The sequence below is a fragment of the Lithobates pipiens genome, unplaced genomic scaffold (assembly GCF_037356315.1).
Source record: "Lithobates pipiens isolate NorthernLeopardFrog02 unplaced genomic scaffold, aLitPip1_a1.2 Scaffold_10, whole genome shotgun sequence".
In the NCBI taxonomy this organism is placed as follows: domain Eukaryota; kingdom Metazoa; phylum Chordata; class Amphibia; order Anura; family Ranidae; genus Lithobates; species Lithobates pipiens.
In genome coordinates this window covers 167,086,313-167,112,346 of record NW_027507686.1, presented here as the reverse complement: position 1 = coordinate 167,112,346, position 26,034 = coordinate 167,086,313, and the positions used below count along the sequence as shown (strand labels likewise).

The window sequence follows — 26,034 nt, the reverse complement described above, 5'->3', positions numbered from 1 at the left end:
CACTGCAGGCTTGTCTGCCAGCCCCCCTCCTCCCCCGTCATACACAGATGATGAAAGGTGTTTCTGGGAGATATGCTGATCACCCGTCCAGCACACTGGATGGAGCCCAGGCCAACATGGATGAATGTGCGGCCTACAGCTTGGTCATGGTGAGTGAGAGGACCCCATCCCCCACACACCATTACTTACCCCCTCCATCTCCCCCTGGGGACAGGGGCCCCTTCTCACGTGGGGACAGGGACCCCCATCTCTCCTGGGGACAGGGACCCCTCCTCACCTGGGGGCAGTAACTTCATCTGCCCTGGAGAAAAGGACCTCATCTCTTCTGGGGACTGGGACCCCATCCTGCCTAGGGACAGTCCCCCAATGGGGCACCTAAAAATAAAAATAAAAAATAATTAAAAAAAACTACTGATGCCAGTGGTGGAACTACAGGGCTCACAAAGGTCATACCTGTGGCCACGCCCTGGAGTTCCACCGCCGGACTCAGAGGGAAGGGCCCTGGCTGGGGTTCAGGGGGGCCCTTCATGGTTTCTTGCATCGGGGCCCTGAAGGTTCTAGTTACTCCACTGGTGTTAGCGTTCCATTCATAGTCACATAATGAAATATTCCTAGATATGAGTGTTAGGCCGCGTACACACGCGGGGACTGTCTGCCGAAACTAAGTTCGTCAAACAGTCCGCTCAAACTTTTGAATGAACGAACACGCCCACACACGGCACTTTTTGAGCGGACAAATACGGCAAACTTTGTTCGTCGTACTAAGTCCGCGCAACTTTTGAAATGAACGGACTCGCCCACACACGAGGCAACAGTCCGCTCATTTCGAGCGCGTGTGCAGGTAGGCGGGGCCCGCGAAGGAGACGTCGCTGACCCCGCCGCCTGGTATGGACTTAAAGGGAACCCCAACGCCGAAAAAAAACGGCGTGGGGGTCCCCCCAAGTCCACAACAGACCCTTGTCCGAGCACGCTACCCGGCCGGCCAGGAAAGGGGGGCGAGCGAGCGCCCCCCTCCTGAGCCGTACCAGGCCGCGTGCCCTCAACATGGGGGGGTGCCTTGGGGAAGGGGGGGCGCTCGGCCCCCCCCACCCCAAAGCACCTTGTCCCCATGTTGATGAGGACAAGGGCCTCTTCCCGACAACCCTGGCCGTTGGTTGTCAGGGTCTGTGGGCGGGGGGCTTATCGGAATCCGGGAGCCCCCTTTAATCTCCGCTCGGCCCCCCCCACCCCAAAGCACCTTGTCCCCATGTTGATGAGGACAAGGGCCTCTTCCCGACAACCCTGGCCGTTGGTTGTCGGGGTCTGTGGGCGGGGGGCTTATCGGAATCCGGGAGCCCCCTTTAATCTCCGTCGCGGGCTCCGCCGCCTGGAATGCACTTAAAGGGGAACCCCCAACGCCGAAAAAAATCGGCGTGGGGGTCCCCCCAAAGTCCACAACAGACCCTTGTCTGAGCACGCTACCCGGCCGGCCAGGAAAGGGGGGCGAGCGAGCGCGCCCCCCCCTCCCGAGCCGTACCAGGCCGCGTGCCCTCAACATGGGGGGTGCCTTGGGGAAGGGGGGGCCGCGCGGCCCCCCCACCCCAAAGCACCTTGTCCCCATGTTGATGAGGACAAGGGCCTCTTCCCGACAACCCTGGCCGTTGGTTGTCGGGGTCTGCGGGCGGGGGGCTTATCGGAATCCGGGAGCCCCCTTTAATAAGGGGGCCCCCGGATACCGGCCCCCCACCCTATGTGAATGAGTATGGGGTACAATGTACCCCTACCCATTCACCTGTAAAATAAAAGTACCCAAAAAAAAAACACAACACACGAGATAAAATATTTTATTGCACAGCTCCGGGGGTCTTCCGTCTTCGGGGGTCTTCTCGCCGGACTCCTCCGCTATCTTCTTGTAGCTCTTTTGCTAGCGGAGGAGTCCGGCTTTCTTCCTCCCCGCCGCCGGCCTCTTCTCCCGACTTCGGGGGTCTTGTCCCCCTCTTCGGTTCTTCTGCCGGGCCACCGCGCCTTCTTATAGCTCTTTTGCAGGCGGTGGCCCGGTCTTCTGTCGCCGCTGTCGCCTTCCGGTCGCCTTCCGTTCTTCTTCTTGTTCTTCTTCTTCTTCTCCAGGAGATGTTGACACGTCGCTCTCTCCGGCCGGAATGCCAGAGCCGCGCTGTGCGGCCACTTATATAGTGACAATGGGGCGGTGTCACATGGTATATGTCACATGGGTTGGTCACATGGGTTGATGTCACATGGGGACTATGACATCGTAAGGGGGCGGGGTCACCATGTGACCAACCCATGTGACATATACCATGTGACACCGCCCAATTGTCACTATATAAGTGGCCGCACAGCGCGGCTCTGGCATTCCGGCCGGAGAGAGCGACGTGTCAACATCTCCTGGAGAAGAAGAACAAGAACAAGAAGAAGAACGGAAGGCGACCGGAAGGCGACCGGAAGGCGACAGCGGCGACAGAAGACCGGGCCACCGCCTGCAAAAGAGCTATAAGAAGGCGCGGTGGCCCGGCAGAAGAACCGAAGAGGGGGACAAGACCCCCGAAGTCGGGAGAAGAGGCCGGCGGCGGGGAGGAAGAAAGCCGGACTCCTCCGCTAGCAAAAGAGCTACAAGAAGATAGCGGAGGAGTCCGGCGAGAAGACCCCCGAAGACGGAAGACCCCCGGAGCTGTGCAATAAAATATTTTATCTCGTGTGTTGTGTTTTTTTTTTGGGTACTTTTATTTTACAGGTGAATGGGTAGGGGTACATTGTACCCCATACTCATTCACATAGGGTGGGGGGCCGGTATCCGGGAGCCCCCTTATTAAAGGGGGCTCCCGGATTCCGATAAGCCCCCCGCCCGCAGACCCCGACAACCAACGGCCAGGGTTGTCGGGAAGAGGCCCTTGTCCTCATCAACATGGGGACAAGGTGCTTTGGGGTGGGGGGGCCGCGCGGCCCCCCCTTCCCCAAGGCACCCCCCATGTTGAGGGCACGCGGCCTGGTACGGCTCGGGAGGGGGGGCGCGCTCGCTCGCCCCCCTTTCCTGGCCGGCCGGGTAGCGTGCTCGGACAAGGGTCTGTTGTGGACTTTGGGGGGACCCCCACGCCGATTTTTTTCGGCGTTGGGGTTCCTCTTTAAGTCCATACCAGGCGGCGGGGCCCGCGACGTCTCCTTCGCGGGCCCCGCCTACCTGGAGACGCGCTCGAAATGAGCAGACTTTTCTCCGAGCGGGAACAGTTTGCTCATTTCGAAAGTGGCCTACACACGGGCGGACTGTCCGCTCAAACCAAGTTTCAGCGGACAGTTTTTCGGAATTTCCGAAAAACTTTGTTCGTCAAACTGTCCGCTGAAACTGTCCGCTGAAGCCCCACACACGAGCGGACTGTCCGCTGAAACACTGTTCAGCGGACAAAGTTGAGCGAACAGTCCGCCCGTGTGTACGCGGCCTTAGCGTCCCATCCATAGTCACATAATTAAATATTCCTGGATATGAGTGTTAACGTCCCATCCATAGTCACATAATTAAATATTCCTAGATATGAGTGGGAGTGTCCCATCCATAATTACACAATTAAATATTCCTGAATATGAGTGGATCCTTCAACATAATCACACATATATATTTTCATAGTGGTTTCTAGCGATTTGTGATCACCAATTACAATAAAGACTCAGGATTTTCATATACAGGATTAATTAAAATAATTTAATGCAGGGACAGTGGATTTTCCATTTCACAAAGCAATATGATAAGACATGTTAATTACATTTGTACATGAAAGAAAATAGATTATTTTACTTTTTTTACTGCTGATAATAATTTTTAAAAATGATTCTATTATAGCACTGTCCACACCCATGGTGCTGTACAAAGTGGTAAAATCAAGAGACAGCACTAGTTATACATACAAAGTTTCCAAAGACAAATACATACAGTATAGCAAAAACGAATACAGCAATAACTAGACATAATAGTAAAGAGCCCTGCCTATATGAACCTACAATCTAAACATATACATTTATAGCATGGCCTGATTTAATATGTGAAATCACAATGTCACAGTGTTTTGTTTTTGGATAGTATAAATGAAATGACATGTTAACTTGGTCCTTGCACTTGCCCATGCACACTTTCATGGATCTCTGCAGTAAAGCATATCATCTCATGGCAGGTTATCCACAAGCCAGGTCCAGTGCAGTATGTTTTTACAAAATCATCTGTGCTGTGTTTTAGTAGGGAATACATTGTGGTTTTGGCCATAATTTTTCCCCCTCCCAGACACTGCAGCTCACAGTGGGAGGTTTCAGCAACAGAGGCTACAACTCACTAGGAGCCTAGACAGGGTGTCATCTCTGAGCTCATACAGGAGACAGGTCAGCCTCCATATCCAAAAGAGCCTGACACTGGGCTGACATTTCAACTCTAACAGTAAAGATAGTACAGCTAAAACACAGCTCACACATATCCCTGTGGGTTTCTCAAGCCTTTCTGCCCGTCACGCACAGGATAGCCGAATGGGATGCTCTACGTGCTACAAAAGCCACAAAGAAGCTCCAAAACTTCTTTTGGAAATCCATGCCTGCTACCTGCGCTTAGGGTGCCATTAAAGTACTTGTAAATCCTCACATATACCCAGTGAAGTGACTGGTCTCCGGTGATACACAGAGATTAAACAAATCCTCCTACACAAGTTGTACCTGTTTATCTGATATCTTCTCTTCACTACATCTGTTCAAAGTGCTGAATTATAAAGCTTGTCCGAGTGTTCAAAAAAAAGGGGGTGGAGAGCTGAAATTACACTTTGCAGAGGAGAGGTCTGGGAGCAGATTGGATGGAAGTGACAATGCCCTACCCCCCCCCCCACACCCCCCCATGATGTGCATTTGCAGCATGTTTCCGAAATGCGTGGCAAAACGCACATTCTCTGCGCACTTTGGCACACATTTAAGACACGCCAAGTGTAAAGGGAGATCTAGAGATTGCATTATTATGACAACAACTGGAAATTCAGATTTTAACTTTTAAAGGCCCATTGCTGACTGGATCTCTTTAAAATGTCTCTTTAAAATGTTTCCTTTTTTTTTTTTTTTTAAACAATTACCGGTAATAAGCTTGTTAAATAGAAGCAGCAGCTTGCAGAGTGGATGCAGCATTATCAATAGCGGTAGCAGCTACTGTGACATGATGGTGTACTTGGTCCCAGTCCTCTTGCAGTCCAGTAGAGCTTGCCTTACTAAAGGCATCAGCAATACCCGGAAAGGTGACCACGCTGGAACTCCGAGATGCCCAAATGACATGGCTGTAGAAAAAATAAGGTTGATGATGAATAAATATATAGTATACCTGTTAATGTTTATCATTATACCTTTACTAAGGCACCATTTGCAAAGGAGTTTTTTCCATGTGTCAATCTCAGTGACTGTCAGCTTCATACAAATTGATTACAATGATATACTGCCAATACACTGCATTGATAGGCTGTTGGTAGTCCCAGTATTGGTGCCTGTGTGCATCCAGCCTATAAATAACTTTTTTTCACCACTATTTTTCCTTCATATTGAAATATATATAAATTAACAAGTTAAATAATTTATAGGTGGGATGAAAAGTTTAGTATTATATAACTTTTTTGGTGTTAAATATTAGTCCAAAAGAGGGACAACTGAGGAGGATAGACTTGACTTCTAAAGAGGGACAGTCCTTCCAAATGATGGACATTTGGGAGCTATATTACCCTATTGCACTGATGGCAAACCTTGGCACCCCAGATGTTTTGGAACTACATTTCCCATGATGCTCATGCACTCGGCAGTGTAGTGGAGCATCATCGGAAATGTAGTTCCAAAACATCTGGGGTGCCAAGGTTTGCCATCACTGCCCTATTGCTATGCTTTATGTATTAGTCACTGGCCCTATTTACAGCGCCTTGAAAAATTATTCATACCCCTCGAAATTTTCCACATTTTGTCATGTTACAACCAAAAATGTAAATGTATTTTATTGGGATTTTATGTGATAGACCAACACAGAGTGGCACATAATTGTGAAGTGGAAGGAAAATTATATATGGTTCTCAACATTTTTTGTACAAATAAAATATCTGAAAAGTATGGCGTGCATTTGTATTCAGCCCCCCTGAGTCAATACTTTTGTAGAACAACCTTTCGCTGCAATTACAGCTGCAAGTCTTTTTGGGGATGTCTCTACCAGCTTTGCACATCTGTAGAGAGAAATTTTTGCCCATTCTTCTTTGCAAAATAGCTCAAGCTCTGTCAGATTGGGTGGAGACCGTCTGTGAACAGCAATTTTCAAGTCTTGCCACAGATTCTCAATTGGATTTAGGTCTGGACTTTGACTGGGCCATTCTAACACATGAATATGCTTTGATCTAAACCATTAGAGTCTTTTTCAGACTCTAATGGCGCGTACGTACGATCATAATTCTCATTGGAAAAAGCTCTGATGGTTTTCCCAACGAAATTCTGCTCAACCTGTCTTGCCTACACATGGTCACACCAAATTCCGATCATTTAGAACGCGGTGATGTACAACACATACGACGGGACTAGAAAAAGGAAGTTCAATAGCCAGTAGCCAATAGCTTCCGTCTCGTAGTTGAATCTGAGCATGCGTGATTTTTGGTCGGAATTGCATACACACGATCGGAATTTCCGATAGAAAGTTTTTCCGTCTGGCAAATTGAGAACATGTTATCAATTTTTGGCTGGCGGGAATTCGGACAGCTAAATTCCGATGGAGCTTATACACGGTCGCATTTTCAGATGAAAATCTCTCATCGGTCTTTTTCTGGACGGAATTCTGATCGTGTATACGCGGCATAACAGGTTTTGTTCTAAGATTGCCCTGTATTTGGCTCCATCCATCTTCCCATAAACTCTGACCAGCTTCCCTGTCCCTGCTGAAGAAAATCATCCCCATAAAATGATGCTGCCACCACCATGTTTCACGATGGTGATGGTATGTCCGGGGTTATAGCAGTGTTAGATTTCTGCCACACATAGCGTTTTGCTTTTAGGCTACAAAGTTCCATTTTGGTCTCATCTGACCAGAGCACCTTCTTCCACATGTTTGCTGTGCCCCCCCCCCCCCCCCCCACTCTTCCATAAAGGCCAGATCTGCAGAATGCACTGCTAATAGTTGTCCTGTGGACAGATTCTCCCACCTGAGCTGTGGATCTCTGCAGATCTTCCAGAGTTACTATTGGTTACTATAGTACAGTGATGGTGAACCTCGGCACCCAAGATGTTTTGGAACTACATTTCCCATAATGCTCAGCTACACTGCAGAGTGCATTAGCATCATGGGAAATGTAGTTCCAGAACATCTGGGGTGCCAAGTTTTGCCATCACTGCTATAGTACTATTAGTACTATTACTTACTGCTTCCCTGAATAATGCTCTCCTTGCCCGGCCTGTCAGTTTAGGTGGACAGCCATGTCTTGGTTGATTTGCAGTTGTGCCATACTCTTTCCATTTTTGGGATGATGGATTGAACAGTGCTCCATGAGATGTTCAAAGCTTGGGATATTTTTTTATAACCTAACTCTGTGTACGCGGCATAACAAACACCTCTGAGGGCTTCACAGAACAGCTATATTTATACACTTAGATTCAATTACACACAGGTGGACTCTATTCACTAATTAGGTGACTTCTGAAGGCAATTGGTTCCACTAGATTTTAGTTAAGGGTATCAGAGTAAATACAATACAAATGCACGCCACACGTTTCAGATATTTGTAAAACATTTTAAAAACCATTTATCATTTTCCTTCCACTTCACAATTATGTGCAACTTTATGTTGGTCTAGCACATAAAATCCCAATGCAATACATTTACCTTTTTGGTTGTAACATGATAAAATGTGGAAAATTTCAAGGCACTGTGGGATCACCAGATGGCTATAGAACTTCACTCTTTTTAAAGTGATATTAAAGGTTAAATTATTAAAAATAAATAAATAAACATGTTATACTTACCTGCTCTGTGTAGTGGTTTTGCACAGAGCAGCCCCAATCCCCCTCTTCTCGGGTAACTCACCGGCACTCCTGGCTCATCCTCTGCTATGGGGGAAATCATGTATGCTCGCTCCTAAGCTCACCTCTGTGTGTCTATGACAGTGTTTCTCAACTTTTTTTCAGTCAAGGCACCCTTTAAAATTGTGGAGTCTCAAAGCAGCACCCCATTCTAAAATGTAAAAAACTATTCTAAAAGTTTTACATAATGCCACACCATCGATACACATAGGACACCCAACATTAGAGGCGATTTATTCTTCCAAAGCAAATACACCTGTACTGTCTAGTACTCCAGTGTTTCTCTCCCTCACTCAGCTAATGTGACCCCAGTGCTGATGGAGAAGGGCAGGACAGGGGCAAGCAAGCATGCTGTGCAAGCGATCAACACCCTTCTTATCAACACTGATGACATCACTGGTTGTGAGGCCACTGGTGGCTGGAAGTTTGAAATGGTGCACAATAAATACCTGTGGTTTTGTGTAACTAAAAGGCATGATTGATCCACCTGCTGGCTTGCATACATTTTTGGGCAGTTTTTTAGGCCTTTTGCCAAGGCACCCCTGAAAAAACCTCAAGGCACCCCGGTTGAAAAAGGCTGGTCAATCAGATACACAGAATGGGACTCGACCCCACTCTTTCCTCAGCGGCTTGCTGGCTGTCAATAAAGAGGCACATTGCGGGATCGGGTAAGTATTAGGGTGGCTGCAGGTGGAGCTGTGTTCCCCATTTCAGGGACGAATCGGGGCAGAATCTATGCCTGACTTCGGCCCCGAAATGGAGCCAAAGACGCACAGCATGCAGTGCGCTCAGCAGCCACAATGGAGATATGTAAATTGGCTTCATATGGAGTCAGTCACATTCTCCTGCTATGCGAAATGGATGTGGGGAAATCCACATCTAATTCGCATAGGTGTGAACCCGGCCTGAGAGTATCAATGCCACATCAAATTCATAAAAAGATGGCTAAGAAAATGAGAGTACTAACATCCTTCCTAGATCCAACTGATTTTTTTTTTTTGTCAAAAGTTCACAGGAGTATACAAAACATTGTGTGGACTCATCCATTCCCCATTTATCAGGACTTGTATTATCTAAATAAAAGTCTAAGTAACACTGGGTTGGGGTAAAAGGGTTAAGAAGAAATCTATATCATGTACTACTACTGTACTTTTTTTTATATATGTAATTTTATACTCTAGCCCAGTGGTCTCCAAACTGCTTGCTTTTATCTGGCCCTTGGGGCACCATTTCATCCACTGATGCCAACAATGGGGCATAATTCCCCTGACAGACACCAATGAAGGGGGCACATGTTTTCCCAATTATACCAACGATGGGGCACAATTCCTCCCACTGCCACCAACAATGGGGCCCAATGATATTACTTATGGGGCACAATTCCTCTTAATAACACAAACGATGGGGCCCAATGACATCAATGACGGGGCACAATTCCCCCCACTTACACCAATAATGGAGCACAATTATTCTCACTAAGACTGAGTTCACACTAATGCAGCCACGGGTCACAACAGGGGTTCCGGTGCATCCCTGTACACTGATTCAGGTCCGAATTTTTGCCTTAATTTGCACCTGAAACTGAGCCAGAGATGCACTGGAGCCTTTTCCAATGCGGATTGTGGTCACCCCAAAGCTGTGTGAACCTCCTCCATTGAGAGCCAGCCACACTCTCCTGTAATGCGAATTGGATGCTAGGAAAATCTGCATCCAATTTGCATAGTTGTGAACCCAGCCTTAAACAAACAATGGGGCATTATTTTTTACCACTGACCACTGGACCTTTTCTACTCCCAATGGCCACAGTCCGGCTCTCCTAAAGTCTGAAGGACAGTAAACTGGTCCATTGTTTAGAATGTTTGGAGACCCTTGCTCTAGTCTAACAACACACTGTTTGATTACACTGTAATGGAATATGTTACATTTTGAACACCACATTTGTAATTAAGTCACTTTTAACCAAAGCTGCCAAACAGATGATTAGTCCCTTTGATGATTCCTCTTGGCTTTTCTGTAACCTCAAAGCATCCATATCATGTCATGACATCTTCAAATGTAGCATTAAGTCTATGCTTAGACTGTGTGTCTGAAGATCAATGGTTGTACTTATTTTTACAGCCTGTACACCCAGACATTTAAAACAAAAAATAAATAAAAAATAAATAAAAAAAAAGGCCTTTTGCTTTTAATGGATCTCAATTTTGTAAACTACTATACCTGTAATAAAGTTTATCTGGGAATGCATAATGATTGATGAACGCTCGCTCCACCAACATTAACTGGTCATTGATCATTCGAACTCTAAGCGGCCTGGAGAGAGAAAAACACAATCATTACCATGGATGTTCTCATCACAGGAGGTAAATATAAAACAAGTGGGGGGCTGATACTTAAAAATGATCTGGTGCTAAAGGGAGCAGGGTTGTCTTTACCCTGGGCACATAAAAACGGCAATGTCCTGGTTTACAGAAGCTACCTTTTTATAATCAAACGTCGATGATTGTCCACAATTTAACACAGAGTTGCTCATGAAAAAATATTCTGAGAGAAAAGTGGGGGCTGTCATTGCTGCCACCTTCTTTAACAATGCTAGTTGCCCAGCTGCTATTGGCTGTATTACATTGTAAATCACAGACCCAGAACAAGAACGCAGATTAAAAACTTAGACTGAAGTCAGAATTCCTGGTTTGTATATACAATATTTTGTGTGATATGTGTCACCGGAGCAAAAACAATAATAATAGATAATATATATATATGTTCAACATATAAAGTTCGCTGTGGCTACAATTTCTTCACTATTTGTGGTGCAAGGGTGAAAATATATATAAATATTTATAATATATAAAATGTATTATTCACATTAAAGTGCAAAGTAAATAATCAATATATCCATCAATGCTCACTTGCTCAGTCATCTATATATATAAAAGTGACTTTTCCAATCAATATAGTGCTCAATGTGTTCAATATATTCATTAATTCTCAAAGAATTGTGCATACAAAGTGATTAAATATAAAGTGATTCAGTACAAAAAAGTCCCAGTGATGGTCCTACATAGAATAATCCAACGTGCCACATATAAATGTGTTTGAGCGATCCAGATGCTCGTGATTCACCACCACCTTCCAAAGTTTACACTCACCAGAAAGCAGTAATCAAAAAGCCTAATGCAGCATACACGCGGTTGGAATTTCGGCCAGCAAAAGACCGATGAGAGCTTTTCGACGGAAAATGCGACCATGTGTATGCTCCATCGGAATTTTGCTGGCCGAATTTTCAGCGAGAAAAAGATTGAGAGCAGGTTCTCAGAAAAAGTTTCTATCGGAAATTCCGATCGTGTGTATGCAATTGGTGATAGAGGGGGTGGCTGGAGAGAGGGGGCGGTGCCCTGCGTCTCAAGGCAGCTGGGACCATAGTCACCAAAAAAACAATTGGTAACACACTAAGCTGTGAAGGACTGAAATCCTGCAGCTCCCAAAAGGTCCCCCTGCTCAAGAAAGCACATGTTCAGGCTCGTCTGAAGTTTGCTAATAAACATCTGAATGATTTAGAGGAGAATTGGGTGAAAGTGTTGTGGTCAGATGAGATCAAAATCTAGCTCTTTGGCATCCAACAGCCAATGGCTATGAGCAGTGATCACTGTGTTCTAGCAGGGGGTGGAAGCCCCCCCCCCTATCAGAACACAAAAGCTCAGCAGGGAGATCGCCACACTACTATTGGATGTGTTAGTACAGGCAGGGCTGGTACAAGGGGTGGGCTTAAGGGACAGATGCCCTGGGCTGAGTAATTTATTGTAAGAAGGGGGCGCAGTGCTGGCAGTGTGCTGTTAAACTTTCTGGGCAACAAGTGACTACCAGCTGCCCCTACAACACTGCAGAGCTGCGCCTTCTTGCAAAGATGTGCCGAGTGCAGAGGCGTTCTAACTATGGGGCGGGGTGTCCGGCCACCCCCAGGGTACCACACACTGGGGGGGTGCCAGGCCAGCACCCCCTTCACAATTGAAGTGGTGGCAGCGCTGCGGGTTTAGGCAGCGATGCAGTGGCAGGCATAGGCAGGGAGAGGCGAGCTATATTGTGATGCAAGGGGGAGGGGGTGTGCGGAGGGTTGCAGGGTGACATCACTGCGATTACCATCCCCTACATTTGTGGCCGCGGGCTGTCTGTCTGTGCGAGCCCCCGGATGTCACACAAGCACAGCCGAGCAGAGTGAAGCCGCCTCCCCCTCCTCTCTGTTTATGTGTAAACAGGGGGAGGGTATCTGCTGAGCATGTGCCGCCACACTGATCTGAGGTACTGAATGGGGAGGTCTGCACACTGCACTGAACGGGGAGGCTACACTGAAGGGAAGTCTGCACTGAATGGGGGGCTACACTGAAGGGGGCGTCTGCACTGAACGGGGGCTACACTGAAGGGGGCATCTGCACTGAATGGGGGGCTACACTGAAGGGGGTCTGCACTGAAGGCGGGGTCTGTGTAACATGCAAGTATTCAAGAGCTGCCGGGTGCTGTGTAATGTAAAGGGGTCCAGAGCTGCCAGGTGCTGTGTAATGTAAAGGGGTCCAGAGCTGCAGGGTGCTGTGTAATGTAAAGGGGTCCAGAGATGCAGGGTGCTGTGTAATGTAAAGGGGTCCAGAGATGCAGGGTGCTGTGTAATGTAAAAGGGTCCATAAATGCAGAATGAAGTGTAATGTAAAGGGGTCCAGAGCGCAGGGGGCTGTGTAATGTAAAGGGGTCAGTGCGGGGGATGGCTGGCCTCCAGGTTAGCAGGACTGGGTGGGATGGGGAGGGGGTCCAATGTAAGTTCACCTTACAGATTTTCTGTAAAGTGAACTTACAATTTAACCATTTGCCGACCCGCCGCAGTACATATACTGCAACAGGGCTGCAGCTACAGTATTGTATTGTTTTATTGTAGTGTTTCTGACACTTGTTGCTTATAAGTTAAAATCAGTATTTTTTGCTAGAAAAGTACTTGGAACCCACAAAGATTATATATATATATATATATATATATATATATATATATATATATATATATATATATATATATATATATATATATATTTTTTTTTAGCAGAGACCCTAGAGAATAAAATGGTATATTTTATGTCACACTGTATTTGCGCAGCGGTCCTTCAAATGCAATTTTTTTAGGAAGAAATACACTTTCATGAATAAAAAAAAATAAGAAAAAAAGGAGTAAAGTTAGCCCTATGTTTTTTGTATAATGTGAAAAATGATTTTACGTCGAAATAGATGCCTAACATGTCGTGCTTTAAAATTGCGCACACTTCGGGTTATCCGCATCTAGATTCAACGGCTCCCACTGTGAAACTGTTGAATACTCTGTGGCCATACGTTAAAAAGACACTCGGATTACGGGGGTACCTGCCCGATACACCTATATGGCGCAACAAACAATTCAAAGAACTTCAGAAACTGACGGGCTTTAGCAACTGGGAAAGGGTGGGTATTAAATATGTCCCCCAGCTGTATGCTGGTCATGTATTTAAGTTGTTCTCTGACATCCAAATGGAATTTGGGGTTCCGCACAACAACTTCTTCAAATATCTACAGCTGCGACATGCGTTGCAAATACAGGCACGATCCACTGTACTGCGACCTGCAGATCACGCTATTCTTCACCCCATCCTTATGAAGGGGGACAAAAAGGGGATGATCTCAGGCTGCTACAGTATACTCCTTGCACGAATACAGGACCCTGCTAGGCTGCCATGTAGGCAGGGGTGGGAAACAGATCTTGGCCCTATTGACGGGGAAAAATGGGAATTGTGCCTGGCGGCAACCCCTTTGGTCTCACTGTCAGCGTCACACAAACTGTCACAATTATACCTATTACATAGGGCCTATAGGACACCCAAGAGACTCCATTCATGGGGCATCAGAGATTCCCCCCTATGCCCAAAGTGTGAGACAGACCATGGTGATCTTCTTCATATGCTGTGGAAGTGCCCCAAACTTTTTAGATTCTGGAAGGAGATTACAGCCATGATATCTACAGTATATAGTGTTACCATCCCAATGGATCCGGCCGTCTGCCTGCTGGGTGCGCTGGACGATGATACGCTGACCTCACACACACGCACAGCAGTCCTAAGATTACTCTATGAAGCACGTAAACTGATTGCCCAAAGGTGGATCACTCCAAGAGTGCCTACCAGGGGGCAATGGGTGGACAGTGTGAGCAAATTATTAATTAAAGAAAAATTAACATACCAGCATAGGAAAGTCCCACAAAATTTTTTTTTAATGTGGCAAGCATGGCTGGAGGTTCCGGGGTTGGTCCCCTACCAACTTATCAAAGACAGATTGGTTTTGGGATAGATGACTGGAGCACGCTTGCCCAAAGGTTGCCAATAGGGGCAGGGAGTGGGCCGTACGAAAACAAGGCATTTCTGCCACTGGAAGAGGGAACGTTGGAATACCAATTTATTATGCTGTTCTTATTTAGAATGTGTACACAAGGAACTGAAAGTACTACAAGGTTTACTTTGGATGTAATGTTTGTTCTCGGTATATTAGTTGCTATGGTCTTTTCTACCTAAGTTACACGATATTGGAATTGTTGCACAGTGAACAGATTGGTGTATCAGAAATGAAGGGAAGAGTCAGTGGAAAGAATAATAGTACGTTGTAACAAAACACTGGGAATAACGAGTGAATGCAACTGAAGAGATTATATGCACAAATGCAAGGGAATGTATTGTGAAAACACTCTTTTTGGGACTTGATTCTTCTCTCACCGTATCTCCTGTTGTTGTAATCCATATTTTGGTTCTGTTTTTTTATGTCTCTTTATGCACTGTCTGTTGTATATTTTGTACTGTGCAACAAGCGAAATAAAAGTTATTTTCTGATTTAAAAAAAAAAAATTGCGCACACTTGTGGACTGGCAAAAAACTATGGTACTTCGGAATCTCACCTATGTGGTTTAAAGGCTATTTACATTTGTGGGCATGACTTTCGCATTCATTCGCTTCCATGTGAGAGCACGGAAGGCTAGGGAGCTTTAAATTATTATTTGTTTCTTATTTATTTTATTTTATTTTTTTATTTTTACACTGTCTCTTTAAATTTTTTATCACTTTTATTGCTGTCACAAGGAATGTAAACATCCCTTGTGACAGTAATAGGCAGTGATAGGTACTCTTTATGGAGGGACCTAGGGTCTATAAGACCCCAAATCCATCCTTTGCACTTAAAAGCATTCAAAACACCAAGTTTGGCTGTTTTGAATGCTGTAATTTTTAAAATCTGGTGCCTTTATGTCTTCAGTAAACCCAGAGTGATGTCATGATATGGCTTCCGGGTTAATAGATCTGAGAACCGATCAAAGCCGATTCCGGCGATGGGACGGGAGAGCCCAGGCGGGCCGCAGGAGGCCACAGGAGGGATGGTGTCCTCTCGTCCCCTCCCGTTGCTTATAATAACAGCTGAGCAGCTGATTAGCCACATTGGTTATTACAAGACAGCCGGCCGGCAGCTTTATAAAACTCTACTGGGGTGATGCCTGCAGCTGCAAGCATCACCCCGGTACAACCCCTTGAAACCAAAGGCCGCGTATATGCAATACGGCAGTAATGCAAAAAACATGTGAGCGCACTGCAGTGCCAATCATTTTGAATGATATCCCAAAGTACTAGGCAATGCAGCTTAAATGCACATGCATTGCAGCATACCACTATTATGGTGGCCATCCATGGACAGAAGTTTCCCTGAGAATAATAAATAACGAAGAAGACATCTGTCCAGCTTTTACGGCAGTAGCCACAGTTTACCTTCCCTTTTGGCTAATGTCACCTTAACACTCAAATATTTTGACATATTTAAAGGGAATCAGAATTACGTGATAGAAATAAAAAAATATATATTTTAACAGTAACTTACTCCTCTTTTTGATTTTTCAGTTCGCTAATGATTTTGTTGAGCTCCTCAGAATACGTCTTGTACCTGTCTACAGCTTTCTTCACTGGATCTGAAATATAAAAGTGTCAATTAGAGTCATATTAGAAGCTTCCAGCCCTCACCCAATATTTTTCTAATGCCGTGTACCGGTCTTTCCGGCAGACTAGGTCTGACGGTCTTCCCAACGGACTTTCAGCGGAGTTCTGACGGACTTTCCAAATGAACGGACTTGGACACACACAATCACACCAAAGTCTGACGGATTCGAGTTGCGATGACGTACGACCGGACTAGAATAAGGAAGTTCATAGCCAGTAGCTGCCCTAGCGTCAGTTTTCGTCCGCCGGACTAGCATACACACGAACGGATTTCTCGATAGGAACTTGGTCCGGTGGAGTTCCGGCGGAAAAATTTGAAACATGTTCTATCTCTAAAGTCCATCATATTTTTGGACAGCAAAGGTCCAACAGAGCCCACACATGATCAAATTGTCAGACGGATTCGCTCCATTGGACCTTTGCTGTCGAAAAGTCCGGTCATGTATACATGGCATAAAAGGATCAAGTTGAGCTGAGTTCCACACATCATGTAGTAATTCTCAGCTGAGCAAGGAACCTGCGTGTTGTGATTTTCAGTTCACCCCCTTATGTTCTGGTTCATATTTGGTGATAGGACTTAAATGCATAGAACTTTGGTGATATGTCTTAAATGCATAGATCTTTAGTGATAGGTCTTAAATGAATAGATGTTTGGTGATAGGTCTTAAATGCATAGAACTTTGGTGATAGGCCTTAAATGCATAGATTTTTGGTTTGCACTGTCTTCCTTCAGGTGGTTGTCAAAAGATGGCACCACATGCTAGCCATCAAGATGCAGATCACTCTCGAGTCATGGGGGCTCTCCACTTTGGAAGGGAAGTTGCATTTTGGCAAGGGAATTTTCCCCAGTGCTTAATGAATGTCGTGAAGTATCACTTTGCAAAGGATAGCCAATCCAGTATAAGGAAAACAAAAAAACTGAATTTTTGCCTGCCCATGATTGAATAATGAAAGTTATCATAGCTTAATCTCATTCTGGGGAAAATTCCTTTAATAGTGCAGGTTCCCTTGCAAAGTGAACAGCCTATTTGCCTTCAGTAAATCAACCCTATTGACACTGATGGCTCCATACTGACTATTCTCATAGCTACAGATAAAACACAGAAAAAAAGAATATAACTTTATTTTTTTATTTACATTTAGGTATGTATTGGTAAAGAAATTTGTCACCAGCCCATTCCTTTACACAAAAATCTTCCCATAAGATGTGCATTTCAAATATTTCATGTGTGCTATTTACCTGTAAAAGCTTATTTTGCAAAAATATTAAAAAGAACTGAGACTGCTACTGAGTGTTGTCACCCAGCATGTGATGTCAGCATCACCAGCAGGCTCAGAGCTGTCACTCAAGTGACTTTCTAGTATTTCCCTTCACTCCTCCCCTGGCATCAGGCTTATGTAGGAGATAAGGAGAGGGGAAGAGGAGCTGGGCCAGCACAGAAAGTAATTAGAAACTCCTAGAAGAGGAAAGGGCTATGAAATGCAAGGAAGGATGGGGCTCTGTTACGGAACTGACTGGTCAGTTTTTCTAGCAAGTTCAAAGGCACATTGCAAGTGAATGAAAAATCACTTCTACAAATAAATAAAATGCTACAAGTAAGGATTTAAAATACTTGATTTTTCTGTGTGTTTACCTGCAACTTTCTAAGTTGGTGACAAAGTCTCTTAAAGGGCCAAATGACATTTGTGTGGCATGAGAATGCATGTGCGCTAATGCATGGTATTGAAATCAATCGTCCGCAAAAGCACAAAAACGGTCCAAAAATCTGACTTTCACATCATTGTTAATGTAGCTCAACTCATGATCGTGCATTGTGCATTGTCAGGCCTTGCAGCACTCCGCAATGCATGTGCAATACATAAATGAATGGCACTGCAATGCATGCATTCCCAAAATGCATAAATGTAACTGGGCCTATACAGGTGATTTAATGCTGGCAGTCACTTCATTTGAAGCATATTGATTTCAAATCCTCAGCAGCATGTATAGTTTTGCCATTAAAGTACACCTGTATTGGATAGCAGCCATCATAATGTGCCAGATCAAATATCTTGTAACAATAATCCAAATATCTTATTACCTAAAGAGATTTTCCTTGCTGTAAGCTCAGCAGAGAAGGTGGAGGCAGCAGTGTTATAATAGGTTTCCAGGGTCTCTGAATAATCCCTCGGTCCCAGCGGGAGGATGAGACTGTCTGCAAGTCGTATTAGAACATTCCCAGCAGTACGTGCCACAGCCTGGTGGCTATAGAATCCTACAAATACATATCATAGCAGAGATAAATATCCACTTGAAGACCAAGCCTTTTCTGGCCCTTTTTGTTTACATGTTTAAATCAGTAATTTTTACTAGAAAATTACTTATAACCCCCAAATATTATATATTAGTTGTTTTAGCAGAGACCCTAGGAAATAAAATGGCGATCGTTGCAATTTTTATGTAACAGTATTTGCACAGAGTTTTTTGGGGGGAAAAAATACACTTGAATGAATTAAAAAAACAAAACAAAACATATACACGTTTGGAAACCATTGTGTCCGGCATATACTGTTTTTAACTTTCTTCATGTAAGTGCGTTACCTTTATTAAATCCTGGTGGAGCTTGGGCAACTGGCCTGATAGGGGCTCGCTTGTGTCTCGCACTTAGGACACCTTCCTTGCATCTATTGCGGGTTGCCCGGGCTCCCTCACGCAGCCCTCCCTCTCCTGAGCCTGCACACTACAGAGACTCACTGAGAATCCTCTTTCTCGGCTCTGATGTACACACACGGGTGGAGGAGGAGCCGGGAGGAGGGACATTCACTGCAAGAGTATCTGAATACTCTGCCCTCATCCCTATGCTCCCATTCCAGCCCCCCCCCCCCCCCTGCTCTCATCCCGGAGTCACTCTCTGCTCCCATCTCTCTGCTCTCATCCCAGAGTTCCTCTCTGCTCTTATCCCAGAGTCCCTCTCTGCTCCCATCTCAGGACCCCTCTCTCTGCCCTCATCCCAGGGTCCCCCTTTTTTCTTATCTCAGGGGACCCCCTCTGTCCTCACCCAAGGTTCCCTCTCTGCTACCAATCCAGGGCCCCCCTCTCTGCTCTCATCCCGGGGGTCCTCTCTGCTCTCATCCCAGGGCCCCCCTCTCTGCCCTCATCCCAGGGTTCCTCTCTGCTCTCATTCCTCCATCTCTGCTCCCACCCCAGGTGTCTTCTCTGCTCTCGTCCCAGGGCCCCCTCCCTGCTCTTATCCCAGGGCCCCCTCTTAGGGTGCCCACATGTCCTGGATTGCCTGGGACAATCCCGCAATTAGCAGGTCTGTCCCGTCCCCTGGGCACCCTCATTCCGGGACAATACAGTGTCCCAGAATGAAATTGACAGAGCGAGCAAACCCCGCCATAGTGCTGGCACTCACTCCGCCTCCAGCTCCACCTCCACCTGAGACTCTGGCCCCTGGTTGCTAGAGCCGCCTGGCGCAGTGACCTCACAGCCACGACTCACTCTGCACAGCATGCAAAACGGAGTTCACAGCCGCGACTCACTCTGCCCAGCATGCAAAGCAGAGAAGTTAACTTTCTCCTCCTTTGCGCCGAACGCTCTCCCCCATGCTGTCAGCGGGGGCAGCCCCAAAAACACCACCGCCACTGCAGTCTGGGTTAGGATCTCGGTGGACAGTGATCAGGAAAAAGGTAAAAAGTCCCCCCCCAGTGGAGGGGGGTCCATACTGAGGGAGGGGGTCTATACTTGGTGGAGAAGGGGGTCTGTACTGAGGGAGGGGGTCTATACTTGGTGGAGAGGGGGGTCCATACTGGGGGAGGGGGTCTATACATAGTGGAGAGAGGGGTCTGTACTAAGGGAGAGGGTCTATTATTACAATGGCAGTTTGGAAATGTGGTCACCCTACCCCCTCTCTGCTCTAATCCCAGGGGCCCCCCTTTGACCTCATCCCAGGGTCCCTCTCTTTCCTTATCTCAGGGATCCCCCTCTGCCCTCATCCCAAGGTCCCTCTCTGCTCCCATTCCAGGGCCTTATCTCTGCTCTCATCCCAGGGTTCCTCTCTGCTCTCATCCCAGGGTTCCTCTCTGCTCTCATCCCAGGGTTCCTCTCTGCTCTCATCCCAGGGTTCCTCTCTGCTCTCATCCCAGGGTTCCTCTCTGCTCTCATCCCAGGGGTCCTCTCTGCTCTCATCCCAGGGGTCCTCTCTGCTCTCATCCCAGGGGTCCTCTCTGCTCCCATCCCAGAGCCAGTGACCACATTTCCTTCTTATAAGACACCGGTCACCTGATTGGCTGAAAGGATATGCGATCCTATTGAATGCCTAGAAGGAGGAGGGGAGGAGCTGGAAGCTGCCATGCAGGAGAGGACTAGGAGCCAAGCTGCTGCACCAAGCTGCCTGCCAAATACCAGCCGCCACCGCTTCACTGTATGCAATACAGACACATGATACTGCATCCATATGCAAGAAATTTAATCCACCAATTGTTACCTGGATCGATGTGATTAGCTGTGTAATCAAATGTGTCATATGCAGTATGGTAAGCTGGATAGATTCGTGCTGATGTCTTGCTCTGTAGGATGGAAAAATATGCAAGTCAACAATCAATATGGATCTCCATGAAGACTGATATTAAACAGACACAAAGTCAAAATCATACAGTGATGCTGTTATATAGTAAATCTATGCTTATTTCTTAAAACAAGAAGTCTCATCTGACCATAACATCTCTTTCCTAAAATTGAATTATTTGACCTCAACACTAAACGATATGTCTAGCGGAAATACAATACAGCTCACCATCCAAATAACACAATTCATACAGTAAAGCATGGAGGTGGTAATATCCTGTTATGGGGGTATTTCTCTGCAGGGACTGGATCACTTGTCAGGCTAGAAGAAAAATGGATAGGGTAAAATACCATCAAATTCTGGAGGAAGATCTGTTGCCAGAAGTTGTCAATGGGAAGAAGGTTTACCTTCCAACATGACAATGACTCAAAGCACACAGCAAATGCCAAGGCCTTTGATTCGGTGGACTGGCAATACCTGTTGAGGGTTCTGCGGAGCATGGGCTTTGGCGAGATCTATGTCACCTGGATTGCTTTGTTGTATAGTTCGCCACAGGTGGGTATTAAAATAGCCAATTCAGTCTCGCCTCAGTTTAGCGTCAATAGGGGCACGCGTCAGGGGTGTCCACTATCCCCATTTTTGTTTGCATTGGCTATAGAACCACTGGCTATAGCCTTGAGGCAATCGCCTGGGGTGGGTGCTCTAGAGGTGGGGGGTATTAGGGAGTGCATTGCGCTCTATGCGGATGACATGCTCCTCTTCTTGAAGGATGCAGGGCCCTCCTTGGAGGCAGTGTTCGGGGTACTCGACAAATTTGCTGAGTTCTCTGGACTCCGGGTTAATTGGGAGAAGTCCAACTTGATGGATATAGATGGGGGGGGCGCGAGCGCTGGCAACCACAAGAGTTCCCATTGCCTGGGTGCAGGAATTTAAGTACTTGGGAGTGAAAGTTTCACAGAGAGTGGGCGATTATATGTCTCTGAATCTCTCCCCCTTGTTGACCAGGGCTAAGGTTCAGTTGGAAGCTTGGAAGCATCTGCCACTGTCCCTCATTGGTAGGGTTAATTTGCTTAAAATGAAGGTTCTGCCAGTATTTCTCTATTTTCTGCGTAATTCTCCAATTTGGGTTCCCTGTTCGTTTTTTCGGCGGGTCAACAGTCTTTTTGGCTCCTTTTTATGGGCCACTACACACCCCAGAATAAGCCTTAGGGTTTTGCAGTAGCCATGGGGTCAGGGTGGTTTGGCACTGCCGGATCTTTTTAAATATTATCTAGCTGGGCAAATGGTGGTTGCTGGCCACTGGCTGATGCGGGAGGACGGGGATTCGACAAATGTACTGGAGGCAGCTCTGTTGGGCTCGTACGAAAGCTTGTCTTATTTGGTGTATAGAGGTCCGAAGGCTTCATTGGAGCTGACGGCCTCGATGCGAGCAACAATACGGGCCTGGGACAAGGTGCAGGCCTTGCTGAAACAACCAGAGGGGAGTTGGTCTCCTGACACTCCTCTGTGGTTTAATCCTAAATTGCCGCACTTTGGAGAAATCCCAGATCCGGTTATATGGGCCAAAGTTGGTGTTAAACAGTTGAAACATGTGGTAGGACGGGGGAAACTTTTACCGTTTGATCAGCTTAAGGTTCAATATGATCTTCCAAATTGGTATTTCTTTCGATACCTGCAGTTGCGGCACGCTTTTCTCTCTCAGTTCGGTACTGGGGCTGTGGAGATGGGAGTGTCGCCTCTGGAGAAGACGCTGCAGACGGAGGACCTGAAAAAGCCTCTTTCCGTAGTGTACAGACTGTTGTTCCATGACAGACCAAAGCCTATCCAAAAATGTAGAGACATCTGGAGTGCCTTGGTACCTGACTTTGACGGGGAGGATTGGGATGACATGTGGGGCTACCCGTTTCAGACCCTAGTCTCGGCTAGAGACAGACTTATTCAGTTTAAATTACTGCATAGAATATATTACACCCCGGCTAGACTGGCCAGAATTTATGGTACGGGTGCGGAGGGATGCTGGCGTTGCACAGCTGACCGAGCTGACTTTGACCATGTGTTTTGGCTGTGTCCGCAGATTGTTGAGTTCTGGAAGGGTGTAACGCAGGTCTTACAGTCTGTACTTTCGGTGCCGATTCCGGTCACGGTCGCGACGTGTTTGCTTGGGCTGGTGGAGGAGTTGGCACCTCGAAAGGCGCAGAGGACTCTGATTTCTCTGGCGTTATTTTATGCACGTAAAGCTATCCTGTTATGCTGGAAGAAACCTGCACCTCCAACGATTTCCTACTGGAAGGGATTAATTAATAAAGCTTTGCCGTTATACAAAGCCACTTATCTCAGTAGAGGTTGTCCTACTAAGTTTGAGAGGGTGTGGAGATGCTGGCTTGATGCTGCAGATACTGTGAATTAATTGCTAGGCGGGAGGTGCCCCCTTGAGGGATGGGGGAGGGGCGGGGCGGGTGCTGCTATATTTGGGTTGGTATACATCTTCATTCTGGGTATTCCAATCATCAGTTACGGTATGAGTCATTTTTGTTGTATGGGAGATACGGTTGTGTTCATAAAATGAGCTAAGAAGTTGAGCGGAGGGCTGCACAAGGAGGAGTTTGTTGGGTGGGGGGTGGGGGTTTTGTTTTGGGGTCCCTTTTGTACGTTTGTATGTTATATGTGTGTTAAAAAATCTTCAATAAACATACATTTTCAAAAAAAGCACACAGCAAATATGACCACACAGCAGTTGAAGGAGAAAAGAGTGAATGTCCTTGCATGGCTTAATCAGAGCCCTGACTTAAACCCCATTGAAAATCTGTGGAATGACTTGAAGACTGCAGTCCACTAATGGTCACCATCAAATTTAACTGAACATTAGCAGTTCTGCAAAGAGGAGGGACCAAATATTGCAAAGTCTAGATGTGCAACGTTAGTAGAGACATATCCCAACAGACTAAAGGCTGTAATTAAAGCAAAAAGTGGTCCAACAAAATACTAACATAAGGGGGGGGGGTGATCCTTTTTCCAACTCAGTGATTCTGTTTTTGAATTAAGTTGCACTAGTAAATACAGCTGGGTAAAAGAAAAACTGTTTCTCTTCATTTCAAGCTGCAAAGCAACAAAACGTGATTCTTTTATATACCCACTGTATAACTAAAGGTAAAACTTTTTTTTTAATTAGTTTTGGATGGAGAGCAGAGGGATTAGAACACCTGTCAGTTTTTATTGTTGTATGCCCCAGAACACAGCGTGCCCCATTCACAAAGCGATGCGCGTTTTGCACATGCGCAGTAGAAAACGGGCAGTGAAGCCGCAGTGAAGAATGGCGGCGCCGGGACCCGAGAGCCGAGGGATGGGTCAGCCTCGGGCGGCCGACATCGCGAGCGCCCTGGACAGGTAAGTGTGCTTATTAAAAGTCAGCAGGTACAGTGTATTTAAATTTTTTTCTTTAACCACTTGCTTACTGGGCACTTAAACCCCCCTCAGTCCCAGACCAATTTTCAGCTTTCAGCGCTGATGCACTTTGAATGACAATTGCGCGGGCATACAACACTGTACCCAAATGAAATTTTTATCATTTTTTTCCCACAAATAGAGCTTTCTTTTGGTGGTATTTAGTTACAGCTCGGAGTTTTATTTTTTGCTAAACAAACAAAAAAAGATGCAAAAAAAAAAAAAAAATCATGTTTTAATAGTTTGTTATAAAATTTTGCAAACGGGTCATTTTTCTCCTTCGTTGAAGTGCGCTGATTAGGCGGCACTGATAGGCTGCATTGGTGGGCACTGATGGGCTGCATTTGTGGGCACTGATAGGCTGCACTGGTGGGCACTGATAGGCATAGTTAAGGCGGCACTAATAGGCACAGATAAGGCGGCACCGATGGGCACAGATAAGGCGGCACTGATGGGCAAAGATGGGCACAGATAAGATGGCACGGATGGGTGGCACGGATAAGTGGCACGGATGGGCACTGATAGGTACCACTGATAGATGGGACTGATGGGCACTGATAGGTGGCACTGATAGGTGGCTCTGATAGGTGGCACTGCTGGGCACTGATGGGCGGCACTGCTGGGCACTGATGGGCGGCACTGGGGTGCAGCACCTTTGAGGCAGATTGTGGGCACTGTGGGTGGCACTGCTGGGTGGCACTGTGGGTGGCACTGTGGGCACTGCTGGGTGGCACTGTGGGCACTGCTGGGTGTCACTGATGGGGGGCACTTACTTTAATTCAGGATGGCACTGCAGGGGGCAGGTGGGCACTGGCAGGGGGCAGGTGGTCGCTTGCATTGCTGGCCGTGATCGGGACTGATGTCCCGATTACGGCCGCCGGTGATCGGCTTTTTTTATTTTCTCCTCGCGCTATCAGCGCGAGGAGGAATACTAGCCGATTACCGGCTCCGTTATATCACATGATCAGCTGTCATTGGCTGACAGCTGATCACGTGATAAGGGGTCGGGATCGACCCCTTGCACGGATCGGTGATCAGGCGAGTCTCATGGACTCGCCGATCACAGAGCGCGCCGCGCGCGCCCCTCAGGGGGCGCGCAGGCCGCTCGTACACGGGACTACGTCTATTGACGTCGTCCCGGAAAAGGAGATCCGCGCTGTAGCCGTCATTTGGCTATAGCGCGGATCTCAAGTGGTTAATGTCCCACTAGTCTCATTGGTACTTTGAGGCAATTTATGTATGTTTTCTTTCAGCGCAGCTAATTAGTATTGGTATTGTTGTTTTGGTGTGGGTATCTCACATAATTTAGTTGTAGCAGTTAGTATTGTTTGTCTACTTTTATTAGGTCAGCGCAGTATTACACTTTTTTAATTTATGTTTTGACTACGTTTGTTCTTTTTACTTGTATTACTAAACAAGTGTGATTTAATTGTACTTCCGTTTCGGTCTGGTTTCATGGTTTCTGAAAATTGGTTCACTGAAAAATAAGTTTTATCAAGAGTGGCTGGAACCTAGATGCTAGCTCACTCAAGATGCTCTCAATGCCATTAGCACTTACATTATGTCATTATGCTCTGTGTTGCACTTGTGGTTATCTGACCTGTGAAAGCTGACTACCTGCTTCTATGGACCTTCATGGAACTCAGGAATGTTAACCCCCCTCCCATACACACACTCCTTATCCTTTTTTTTTCTGAAGGTTCTCTTTTTTGTTTTTGTTTTTTATTTCTTTTACTCTGTATTGCAACCTTGTAAGCTTCTTTGTGACAAATGGTGATACAATATATATATATATATATATATATATATACTTTCATACGTTACACTTAAAAAGGAGTTGCACCTTAAAAAAAAAATATTACAAGTCAGCAGCTACAAATACTGCAGCTGCTGACTTTTAATAAATGGACACTTACCTGTTCCAGGGTCCAGCGATGTAGGCAGCAGATGACAAGCAATCGCTCATCTCTCAGCTG

General features: G+C 46.3%; 1 protein-coding gene across 1 annotated transcript in view; it reads right to left on the bottom strand.

The window, feature by feature from the left end:
• Window positions 1-3,673: 3,673 nt before the first annotated feature.
• Window positions 3,674-26,034, bottom strand: part of NAALADL1 (N-acetylated alpha-linked acidic dipeptidase like 1) — a 97,764-nt gene continuing 75,403 nt past the window's right edge. The window contains exons 15-19 of the mRNA XM_077459409.1: window positions 20,537-20,618; window positions 18,152-18,325; window positions 15,955-16,042; window positions 10,261-10,353; window positions 3,674-5,285 (exon numbers count right to left, since the gene is read on the bottom strand). Of these exons, the coding sequence (XP_077315535.1) occupies window positions 5,102-5,285; window positions 10,261-10,353; window positions 15,955-16,042; window positions 18,152-18,325; window positions 20,537-20,618 (621 nt within the window). The 3' untranslated portion in view covers window positions 3,674-5,101. The remainder of the gene's footprint in view (window positions 5,286-10,260; window positions 10,354-15,954; window positions 16,043-18,151; window positions 18,326-20,536; window positions 20,619-26,034) is intronic.